This window comes from Saccoglossus kowalevskii, chromosome 4, assembly GCF_978046115.1.
Source record: "Saccoglossus kowalevskii chromosome 4, keSacKowa6.1, whole genome shotgun sequence".
In the NCBI taxonomy this organism is placed as follows: Eukaryota; Metazoa; Hemichordata; class Enteropneusta; family Harrimaniidae; genus Saccoglossus; species Saccoglossus kowalevskii.
The window spans coordinates 19,554,057-19,566,673 of record NC_140644.1 but is presented as its reverse complement, the minus strand read 5'-3'; the positions used below and the strand labels follow the sequence as shown (position 1 = coordinate 19,566,673).

The 12,617-nt window shown below is 37.7% G+C and overlaps 1 protein-coding gene across 1 annotated transcript; it reads left to right on the top strand.

The window, feature by feature from the left end:
- Positions 1-4,531: 4,531 nt before the first annotated feature.
- Positions 4,532-9,008, top strand: LOC102805190 (monocarboxylate transporter 12-like). Its single transcript, XM_006814649.2, has 4 exons — positions 4,532-4,745; positions 7,141-7,284; positions 7,848-8,003; positions 8,719-9,008. The coding sequence occupies exons 1-4, from the start codon at positions 4,532-4,534 to the stop codon at positions 9,006-9,008; spliced, it is 804 nt and encodes a 267-aa protein (XP_006814712.1).
- Positions 9,009-12,617: the final 3,609 nt, after the last annotated feature.

Sequence of the window (12,617 nt, the reverse complement as noted above, 5' to 3'; positions counted from 1 at the left end):
CGAGCCATGTTTCATTGTCAAGACAATGACTGACTTCACAAAGGTTTAACATAATTAAAAAATATGTATGCACATTACTCAACGGCCAATACATACTTTCAGCGAAGATCCAATGGTATCCCTATCAATTAAAAATAGTTATTTTTGACTGTTTTACAATATGTGGGCGTGTTAGACAAACACATCTTTGCAATAATTAAGATGCAATGAGCTGGGTTACTACTAGAAAACACTAAGAATATCAGGGGCGTACTTTTGACCAGAAGTTCAATTCGGATTGACATTGTGAGTTGTATCTGTGCAATTTTTCTCCATATAAGATAGAAGAAGTTGTGTATTTCACTGTAGAACATATATTTCATTTTCATTTTCTTAACCGGCCTGTCTATTAGGGTATGGGCATACTTGACATCTCTAAACGCCTCATGTATGACTTCTACTACAAACAGTTTAAAGTATGGGAGCACTGTCAGCTCAAATATATACGGTCACTGACTCTTCACTTCTTGAGATCAAAAAGATGTCTACAGGAACATGGCCAGGTGGCATGTCTCCTATGGCACACCTGATTAGCCAAGACAGAATTTCCGGAATCCTATACAAAAGTGTGAGACAATGTGTCGTGGAAAAAGCACATCTGTCACATAGAATATGAAGACAGCTGTGTAAATTAGGTTGCCACTATGGCCACAGAGAACATTAACGTTGCTTGGAACATTAACATATAACCTTCAACCTTCAGAAAACTTAAGGTACCACACAAAATCAGTTCCCTCCAGCGTCCAGAGAGCAACAAACACATACCTGGCTTCTTTTCTAACCAGAGTCTCACTGTTGTCAACATCAAGAAGAGATACTTTGACCCACTGAAAAGGAGCATTTATTAGACAATCATTTATAAGTAATGCCACAGCGGCCATCATTCCATAACTTGGTAGGATAGTTGGTAGGATACCTCCATTTATTTAGCATATCCTACAAGGCCATGGCCAGATAATATGAACAATGTGGGATAGTGCCTCTATATCATATGGCGAAGCCAGCCACAATACACCATGGTATAGCGTACTGGCAATCATTTATTTCATGAGAAGCAATCACTGCATATATATATTTGGTTACAAATGTTTAACAACGGTGGTTTTCACTCTGAATATTATGTGTGACGCATGCATGGTCAACGTGGAGGTACTATATTGCAATACCTGCTAATTTAAGGTAAACCCTCCAACAATCCAATATATCCAGAAAGCTGCTTAAGCCTTTGTTGTATCCTCATGTGATTGCTGTGCAGTAGTTATAACTAATTAAAATAAGGATATTTGCAATTTGAGTTATAGCAAAAATTGTTTGAGGCGCCTGTCTAAAAACTTAATTGAAATGAATCTTTAATCGACACTAAGGCTTTCTGTAAGCATATACAGTTCTTCCTTAGTCTTCTTAAGTTCGTCCTTTAGTTTCTTCTATTACATTTCGAAGATGTCTTTGGGCACATACATTAACAGATTGAGGTGGAGGCTCCATAATGGGTAAAACTATCACTAAATTCTCATTATCACTCTCTGCAGCTACAAATTGCAATGTTTATGTTTAAAAGCTTATTCGTTGAAAATGAGCAACAAATAAGCATTTTTTAATGATGATCAATTTGTTAAATGTTAAACCCGGATCGGTACCAAATGGGTGCATTTGAAAATTGACAAAGATGATGATGATTGTATGCTGCGTATAGAAGTTCTTCCACCTCATCTCACCTCCACACCTCTATTTCACACAATTTAATCAAAAATTATAAAAACGACAATCTTAGATTTCTCAAAGTCTACTTCACCAATACCATGAGATGTAGACAGAATGTTGTATTCTTTTTGCACACAGGGCCCTAGACTACGGAAGTAGTATATAAATCACCAACAATAGTACATTTCCTGACTTTGGTTGAATGGTATATGATGGGTGGCATACTATACAATGCAATATACCCATTCATTCAATTTATTCCATACTACCAATGCTCCCTACCAACCACGTACACATATATTTCCAACCTTACTTTCATTCTTTTCATGGCATCATCAAAAAACAATTGTCCGAAGACAAATAACTTTAATCTTTAACCATTTATAATTGAACTAATATATTAGACAGAGTTGTGTGAATAAGTAAATGATCATTACTTATTATTTATATCTTCATCACATACATATCATAATTTAATTGGGATTTGGCGAAGTTAATCGACACTTTTATGTTGTAGTATTATCTCTCCGTATTTTCATCACTTCGAGGTTTTTGAACAGTCTTCCTACAAACTGGACAGTATTTTCCAAAACGATTACTATTATCCATGATTCTACAAACTAGTATCGATAATTACGGTTGGTGATAGGCATACTTAAATATCATGGTTATGATTTACATGCACTCATTGCATGTGTATTGCTCAAATCCAGTGCAATGGGGCCGCCCAAGTACATTTCCCGATTCGTTTATATGTAATTTGTGGCAAGTGGGATAATAGTCCGTGGTGCAACGGCATTTTTACAGGCAATTTAGATACTGGACTTATGGAAACGTTTGACTGCATCAACGCCAATTTCTCATTTTCTGGGTCTTTCCTTCCTTTGCCGGCAGGTCGGGTGGTCTACTTTAGGATTATAAAGAGTAACTTAGGGTGCGTTTTATGCACAAACAAACCTTTCCGGGGTATAGAGACGAGTCGATTGACTGGGTAGGGAAAACAACAGTTTGACCCCGCTCTGCTTCAGTTTGCTGTCTACATTATATGGGTTATTAATGAACAAATAACACTTGTGACCTGCTTTAGCTAGTGGTGGGCACGTGACCATTCTTCGTTATGTAAATTATATTGCCATTCACGGGAAACGGTGTGCCGATCATTGACATCATTCATATATAGTCGTTTTTTGGTACAAAACTCCCTCACAACATACGATGTATGCACATGTAGTATAATTTAAAGCGGGAGGGTCGTCACCTGCGCACGCGACGATAACACACGCTAAAAACGCAAAGGCTCATGGGTAGACGCTTGTTTGTAAACAATGACACGCTATGACCATCTGACGCATGCGCAGGTGCTCGACTCCCGCGCTTTAAATATATGCACTCAATACTGGAGAAATTATCTTTAGCTTTAAGTTTGTAAAAAGTATTTAAAAAGGGATCAAATAATTCCTGTGTTTTTTTTAATCGTTGGTATTGTATTTATTTTCACAATTAAATTGTCTGTGCTAATATAACATTCTGCCATGCATACTTAACTAAACTAAAAATGAGGCAACAGCAACTGAACAAAAAAACATTCTATCATATGCTAAATGAAAATATCGATAAACAACAAAAACGTCCAGACCAACACAACCTCCACCTATCGTCTATAATATATTGTTTGAATCGACACGCTGGGACTCAATGGAGCATTAAATGACGGATTTACCGTGGGTAGCTCTCATTGGATGAGAATTAATGAATACGTTGAACTTTTACACTAACTGCACTAATATTGCCATCAAAATTTGGCATATCAAATAGTGGTAGACATTTATGGGAAAACCAGCTCAGTGTCATCGTGTTTGCTCTCCGGTTTTGGGTTGGTTGGCTGGTTGTGGTGCGTCGTCCGGGAGAAATGAGTGACGCTGCCTGGGTTTAATTTGGGGGATGTTGCTTGGCTTTGAGGGTACTTCTGGGAATCGCATAGGTGATATCTGAACTGCTCAACAATATTTACACAAGTCACTGCATGTCGATTTCATCATATATAATATAACACGCACCCAGAGTTGTACATTCCGAGGTCGAATTGTACATCGACGCAGAGTGGTGAGCCGATCTGTCGTTCACTCGGTCTTCGACCCAACTCTCGTCGAGCTTCTACCCTGCACTCTCCACTGTCTACTCTACTCTTAACTCTCACTGACCTAACTCGTAAAGTTGCATTGTGGGGGTGTTACCTTGTGATCACTACGCTCTTTTGCGTAATCATGCGAAATGGAGTGCAGCGCCTTAGTTAAATACAATTCAGGAAGCAATCACCTCTGTAATTGCTCATATAGCCAAGTTCATATACTTGTAAGTGTATCTCAGACTGGTGACATCAGTGTAATTCACTATAACGCATATGGTACTTGCGTGTGAGTATACGTAAGTACAATTCCGTATCTCGTGTCTTCTCTTGTGTCGCCACAATTAATTAAACTGCAAGTCATTGCGGATACGTCTATTCGGGTATAGCGATTGTACGTCACATAATCGTGTTAGGTTTGCTCGACGTGACGTTATACTGCAAATGACGTCTGCTGTGAGGTGAGACGTTGTTTTCACCAATACAGCGTAGCTATGTAAAATTGCAACTCATATGTGCAATAAATCTAATAAAACATATATAAATATTTCACTAAAAAGGCTAAATATTCAATATTGATCAAATAATAAATTATAAAGAAAAAGGGCTTTGCTATGAGATTTTGAAAATCTTGACTGAACACGTATCAATTTATTCGGTTACAGCATGACCTCTAAAAATAGACGTCACGTGGTTGAAGGAACTGACGGAGGATATGGATGGTTGGTTGTTGTAGCAGGAGCCATAGTCTACGGATTGGCTGGCGGTCTCCCACAAGCTATGGGCTCATTCTTTATTGAGTTCCGGGGCTATTTCGAATCAACTGCAGAGCGCACAGCTTGGGTGATATCTATATTTGTTGGGTGTGTGTTCGCTAGCGGTGAGCAATTTCATTATTATAAATAAAATAATTACAACTTCAATTCAAATTCTTGATATATCAAGCAGACAGCTCTGATTGATAATAAACAAAAGAATCACTTATTTTCAAAGGTGGGGGGCAGCAGTCAATAGTGGAATGATGACCAATGGGCCGTTTATTTACATAGTTTTAATTTAATTTAAATCGGTAAGAATAACGTTTGGGTTTCCGACGTTCAGGCATTACACATCTTTCGGATTTGATCTCTTTCTATGATTACGAAGTTCTATTTTTAGTAAAGAAAACGCTATACAAACCCGATACCGCGTGTATGCAATCACGCACGGTCGTATCAGACTATCGACCGTAAATAGTAGAGGTGAACACTTAATTTGCGGTATTCTCGCCATAACCTTAGGTATTTTTTTTTTAGCTTATAGTATTACTGTTGGGGGTTAACAATCGAAATTAGAACGAAAACATTGTTTTAGTTGTTCGAACATTTTCGTTCAGTGTCGGGATTTCCTTCGCACTATAGCACTTAATAATGTTGAACGCGGCAATGTTAATGACGTAGTTTACCCCCAAATAAAGAAAAAAATAATAGGTTCGGTACGGATTTGAACGAGTGCAGATACAGCTTCTTGTGGAACAATAAATGACGGTTTAATAGAATGGCTTAGTCTATTTGAAGAAACGAAATGATATTGAAAACGAAATAGCGACATGGTTTTCGCCGAGATTTCAACAGTGTCAGTGTTTGTTTGGGTGATTCATTTCTACATTCGCATGAAGCATATTCTATTAAAATCCAAAGTGTAATGGTGTTATTTCATTGATATATCCTTAAATCAACAACTGACTCATCAAATTCTGCCTTATATATTTATATAAGTTGCAAATATGAAGTTCGAAATTTACGTCAATAATGTTGAACGCGGCATTGTTGATGACGTAGTTTACCCCAAATAAAGAAAAATTAAAAGGTTCGGTACGGATTGGAACGAGTGCAGATACAGCTTTTTGTGGAACAATACGGTTTGTATGGAATGGCTATTTGAAGAAACGAAATGAAATGAAAACGAAATAGCGACATTGTTTTCGCCGAGATTTCAACAGTAGTCAGTGTTTTCAAATCTACAGCATTCGCAATTTCAATTGACTGTTTTTAGATAGTGAAACGGGTGTTTCTAAAAAGTGTCCAAAATCGGGTCATTATGTTACACAGCACATTCAATTGTACGTAAAAAAACTAAACTAAACCAAGCAAACTAAATCTAACAAACGAAAATATCTGTAACTGTCGTCAAGACTACATGTATTAGCGTACCTGCGCATTGCCTACCATACCTAATTTCTAGTGCTTCTGGGATATATGTGGATATAATTAACGACTCTTGATTTCAATGAAGCACTCCATGATCTTGATGTTTTTGAAAATCAGATTTTGCTGGGTGATTAATTTCTACAATCTCATGAAGCATATTCTATTCAAACCCAAAGTTTAATGATGCAATTTCATTGACATATCCGTAAATCAGCAAATGCTGCCTTATATCTTTATATAAGTTTCAACCTCAATAACTTCTTAACAGTAGCCAAAGCCAGATCATCAATGCTTCGTTTATTGTCCACGTTTAGAGGATATTTTTCTGACACTACTAGTCATATTTATACCAGACTTTACAATAAAGGAGATGATTTTAATTTCAACATCGTGAAATTGCCACACATCTCATCTCTCGAGCCAATGATGTGTGTACATATCCCAAAGCATTCTGTATACTAAATTATTACATCAGGAACTCATTGCTAATGACTAGAATAGTCTTTCAAAACATTGTATCGCAGGTACTACGATTGTTGCAAATGGTCGCTGATGTTGGAAAACAATTTGGGGGGGGGGGTAAGAAATGTTACTATAAACAGTTTTTTGGTTATTACATTTCCCAACAAGGTTATGTAGTCAGATCACCGATTCAATTCCCGACTAGAGAAAAGCGGTCCTGAGGTGCATATAGTGGGTCGTTGCGAGTGAGGCAGCGGATAGGATGTTCTCACACATTTAAAGAAGGAAAATACTGACATCCATTCTTAGTTCTCCTTGGATTTTGTTTTCTTGGAATTGAAAAATTGTTTTAACTTTTTATGTTAGGTTAATAATATACATATTTAAACATATTTTGTTCACTGTCTTGACCAGTGTTTTTCACATGCTGTCACATGATATATCATTGACATCAACAATATTCTCACTGTCTGGAGAATCATAAATTATTTTTGCTACCTAAATGTCAAATTTTAAGGTTTAAAACGTTGTGCTACTGAGGCCAAAGTGCTGGGGGAATTGCCTGTTATTTCGTACTGGTCGCGACTTACTATGTGTAACCGTTGATGTTTTGTACTGTTGTAGGTATAGTTGGATCTTTCATAGCGAAGTGTTTTGGAACACGTCCAACAGTATTTGTAGGAGGTTCATTAGCCGTGTCAGGATTCTTTATCAGTAGCTTTGCTACTAGTTTAGAATTTCTGTATATTACCTCAGGAGTTATGCCAGGTAAGTATTCATTGTACTTTGTAATCAGAAAGTTTGCTTCTGTGTATTTATGCAATGAAATATACATTGCATATAAGATTGACTAAACTGACCCTTGACCTTAAATATATACTCATCAATAAATACATAGGTCTAATCGCTCCCTCAAGAAAGGGTGGTTGAATTGTCAACAATTTGAAAAAAGTAAATATACGTTGTATGGTCATTAAATAAATATATAGACTTGACTCGACAATCTGAGTTAAAAAGCGCGACACGACTGTTTTTTTTCAAAATGGGTGATGTGAAAATTTTGTCGATATCATTTGTGTTTGTAGCCGTTCACCAATGGCAATTTTACTATATCTAAACGAACGACTGCGTGACCAAACACAAAGACTTGAACGACATTGTCACCCGTATGCGCTAACTTTACACTAGAAAAGCACTCCGTCACTAGAGGGCGCAATTTATGTTAATGATGTAGAGTCACGTTAATTGATACGCAGTCTTCATACGGTATCACATTTTCAAAATAAACATTCAAGAAATTTATAAGTTTCATGTTTATATTGTCCCCTTAGGACTTGGCATTGGGATGTGTCTACCCCCGACGTTGACAATGGTCGGGCAATATTTTCCAAAGAGGTTCGCAGTAGCTAATGGCTTTTGCATGATGGGCAATGGTATCACCTTAACAATAGTACCGCTGATAATACAAGCCAGCATTGACGCTTACAGTTGGAGAGGAGCATACATAATACTGACTGGTTATATCTCTCATATTTTTATTGCGTGCGCATTACTTAGACCCCTACCGGGCCATAATACCAAAGCACAGAGCAAACACCCAGTGACAAATATCATTAGAAACTGTCAATGTCCAACATGCTCTCATGTCTGCCGTATGATATTTTGCGACTTTCTGCAGTTCACATTATTACTTGTCTCGCAGTTTTTTGGTCGGAATAGCTCAATTCAGTGTCATGATACTTGTACAGCACAGAGCTGTATTTAATGAAGTAGGTACGTTGCAACAAACCGCCTTTATCATTTCGTCTATCGGAATAACGAGCTTAGTTACTCGCCTCGGTACAGGTTTTATCGTTCAACGCCGCTTGCTCTCAACAACTACTTGCTACATATTATCGCTAATCATAGCGGGAACTGCATGCTGCGTACCACAATTGCCGTATACCTATGCTGGATTTTGTGCGTTTGGTGTCATCTTTGGCCTGACAAGTGGAACTCATATTACGCAGTGTATGGTGTGTACAAGGCAGTACATGGGACAAGACAGATAGGACCGCCACTGGCAGGTAAGTGAAACTGTGTCTTTAAGAAAGTTGAATTATATGTTTCTCGAATCAATTATATTACCTACAGATTTTAGGTTTCTTTTGCGCGTGGCATCAAATTTAAAAGTTTCAGTTAATTGTCTCTGTCCTCAATTAGGATCCGTGTTTGATGTCACACAGAATTATGATACTACATTCTACATCCTTGTTTCTGTGTTTATTGCATCCGGATTGATATGTATACCCGGTGTGATCGTGAATCAAATGAAAAACACGACTCGTACTGCACGGGAAACCAATTCCTATTTTGACGACACTGACATCCGGAAGAATATCTGTGAAATACGAACCATCGGTGTACAAGTAGATGAAACTGAATGGAATAACACAAATGACATGAGTTTCATCTTGGATTCTCCTCTTGCATCAAGTACAGATAGAGTATGATCATGTTATTGTTAACGAGATTATTACATGTTATTATAACAATCATTTATCATTCATTTTTGAGCGGAGTTATAATTTCTAATTGAAATAGTTTTTCAATTCAATTAGTATTTGCTTACCCAATGTTGCACGCAATTAGAGAAAACTAGTCTAGAAATCAATTGAATTGTTTAAGGTGCGTGAAACTACCTCTCCTGGTATTTGATGTCACGTGGCACATTGGAGATCTATGCAGAATATCTACGTTTTTTTGGATTTGGGGGAAATGTGAATGCAGCATGACTGTACGTAACTGTCAGGGACGTAAACAGTTTGTCGAATTCAACGAATTCCTCGCAATTATTGCGAAGGATAATATTAGCGGCAATGCATGTTACTAATTCACTATTTGAAACTTGGTGAATTGTGAAAATATTGTTGAAAATAATCAGAATTACAATTATCAAAGAGAACACCATACTTACAAACTTTTGACAGAAAAATATGCAAATAAAGATTCAGATATCAGACTGGAATAATATATTTTCTTTAAATATACTTGAAAATGTGTGTGTTTACCCCGTATGCTTTACGAGCGTTGGGGTGCCAACAATAAATATATAAAACGGGTGGTGTTGTCTTGCATGCATTGTACACAGTAACCTATTAAAATGTAGCTAATGGAAAAAAAAATCATTGATCAGTTGACGTTTTCTTATTATGTACCTATTGCAAATTAGAATTTAGTAGGGCATCACGCAGACACAAAATTGAAGTTCTTATTGCAGGTTATCCAAACACCCAGTCATCGACTGGCGCCCCATTGATCAATCATGATAAATGACAACACATGAAATATTGAAGGTTGTTTCCGGTTAATTCCTGATCATCTCCGCAGATGTAACGAAAAGCCGCCCATGTGTCACGGGCAAACACATTTCCTATTAGCCTAACTACAGACCATAATCCTAAGAATTGGAGCACCTTCTTACAAGATTTTAGCAAATCCCAATTGTCTGACTGTTGGTCAGCGGCGTTGGCACGGAATTGTGTATAGGGCGAGATCTGCTCACCATCTCTCACGCCGAAGGCGTGAGTGGTCGCGCCAAGTAGACGACTTTAGTAGGGGGTCCAGGGGCATGCTCCCCCGACTCGACAAATTTTAAAATCTAAACCGTCCGAAACGCTATTTCCTACACTTTGAGGGTCAAATTTTGGTGACACAATGGGGGTTCAGCTTGATTTGGGGGGTTTACATTTTTCCGATGCCACCGCCACTGTCTGTACAATGTTTGTAGTTGAATGGTGATCTCTTAGACAATCATTAGTGCTACATATGTCCTACCATATTCACCTATATTTGAGCTTTCAGACGATGTATAGTTTGTTACAGTGGCATACTTAGAGAATGCCTGAATCACAGATTTTTAAATAATTTTAAACTCATTTTCCCTGTTGCTCTCTTAATGGTTGAAAGTGTTGGGTCGTCTCTTAATGTATAAATATTGAAGCAATTGCCCTCTGGAGGTAATAGAGAATTAAGATCTCGTGACGAAAGTAACGAATCCGCAGTATACTATCAGGCTTACAACACGTCAACCAGGAGCGAATATATTTAAATAAGCCCTTTTTTATCGTCTATTTTCTTTTTTTACGTTAGGGATCTCGTGCCGAAACGTGTGTATGAACGATCGGGATCGAGTCGGTACGTGCCGAGAGTTGCTGCCTGAACGCTCGGAACGAACTGAAATCACGCCCTCGGTGGTGAATTTAAGAGAACATACACTGATACATACCAGCCTATGAAATAACAATGGAGGGAAGTACAGCAATATATATGGCAGGATGTTGTAGGAATGAATGAAATGAATGCAAAACGTCGTCAGAGACGCATATTTATGTTCTGCTGCACATAACAGGTTTTTTTTTATTTCAATGCTACATTGACGTTATTTTTTTCTATCGAATGTTCTTTGCCGTTCACGTACACGATGTCTCGTAATAAATACTATAACAACAAATGGATATAATTTCAATATAGTAATTATTATTATCATCATATGCGTATCGTTTTCCATATTTGGGTCAAAAAACAGATCGAAGAATGGGGGCGTGCTTTCGGCACTACATATGAAAATTTGTGCTTACAACTGGTTTTTAATCCGTGTCGAAAACGTGCACAGAATGGTCGTTTTGTGCACGTTTTCGACACGGCTTATCAGCTACCTCAAGTGCCAAATCCATGAAATAAACAACCAATGTCAATAGAGTAGCCTAGGTGTTAAAAATGGATTAAGTACTGGCAAACCAGCTTCTGCATAGGTATGTTTCTAAACGCTTGCTTTTTAGCTGATTTAGTCATCATTTTTGAACTCAGAAGCCCGCAAAACCTGATATTACATGTGAGAACGAAACAAATCCGTCGAGATTTCACGTTTTCCCGTAAAAGGGATGCTGGCTGTTCCCTCTCTGGACTCCCTCCCCGCGTATACTAGTACTGGTACTACCATGGATTAGTACATCCATGGTACTACCAACTCTAACCATGTCCCCATTTGGTGACGCATGTCAACTATAAATGGGCATCAATACTCATTTCGCCCAATATTTTGCTTTTATAACATTTTATAACATATCACTTAATTTCCGACCGGAAACACGACCATGTTTTTATCCCTTTTTTTCTCACTCGCTTATTAAAAACATGAGTTGTCGAAATGGTTGTTTTAGTGCTAAAGTTTGAGGATTCAATGAGTATTAACCATTATTTAATTTTGAACGACACTTCCAAACCATCATACTTTGTTTCGTTCGCGAACGTACAGCGGGACTGTGTTCCGTTTGAATCCAGGGCTGCTATATCGTTGCAACAACATGATTATCGAGACAATTACGTGATACAGGCAATGCTAACTCCTTAGGGCAGAGAGCAGATACACCAGGAACATATTGATGCCACGGCCATGTATTTAAAATGCGAGCATGCAGACGGGCGATATTTCTGGGTTCGCGCGCTCGAAAAAATAAGCGAAAATTATTCAACAGGCGGTTGCAAAAGCGATTAAAAATGATAATCGAAAAGCAGAAGCGAGCAGGAGGTTGGGTAAAATTAGTGCTGTACATTCAGGTCCTTCGTAAAAATACGATCGGCCAAGATCTATATCATTCTGAGGCACGCTAGAGACAGACAAAATGCAGTTTTAAATATTGACACCGTTCGTATTTTTTAAATGAGTCAAAAAATAAATAAATTGTATGCTGCTTAAGCGATGATGGAACGAAACAGACTCGTTTTGCAAGTTTTAACGGCTATGTTCTGCTGAAGATATAAGACTTCACTTTCGGAGTTATTACCGAAGATAATGTACGACAGCAAAAAACAACAACATTTGGTTATGTGAAATAGAGTAACATTCATGTAGGTCCAATCAGTACTGTTGTATCGTCTATTTCGTCAACCGAACGTTACTACCCGGACCTGCTCGTCGATTATTATTGCAAATGTCATTTTTTTTCCAGAATCAATTGGGTATAAGTACGTTATTTTAGAATGATTTTCATTTGGTTTCACCAAAGACAGTTGTCTTTGGTTTCACGTGATAGTTAATCTGATTTATCATATAGCATTAC

Excerpts from the sequence above, each read along its gene's own strand:
- LOC102805190 (XM_006814649.2), top strand. The coding sequence starts at position 4,532 with ATGACCTCTAAAAATAGACGTCACGTGGTTGAAGGAACTGACGGAGGA. Across the intron at positions 4,746-7,140 it reads TGGGTGTGTGTTCGCTAGCG|GTATAGTTGGATCTTTCATA; the intron begins GTGAGCAATTTC and ends GTACTGTTGTAG. Across the intron at positions 8,004-8,718 it reads AGCCAGCATTGACGCTTACA|GATCCGTGTTTGATGTCACA; the intron begins GTTGGAGAGGAG and ends GTCCTCAATTAG.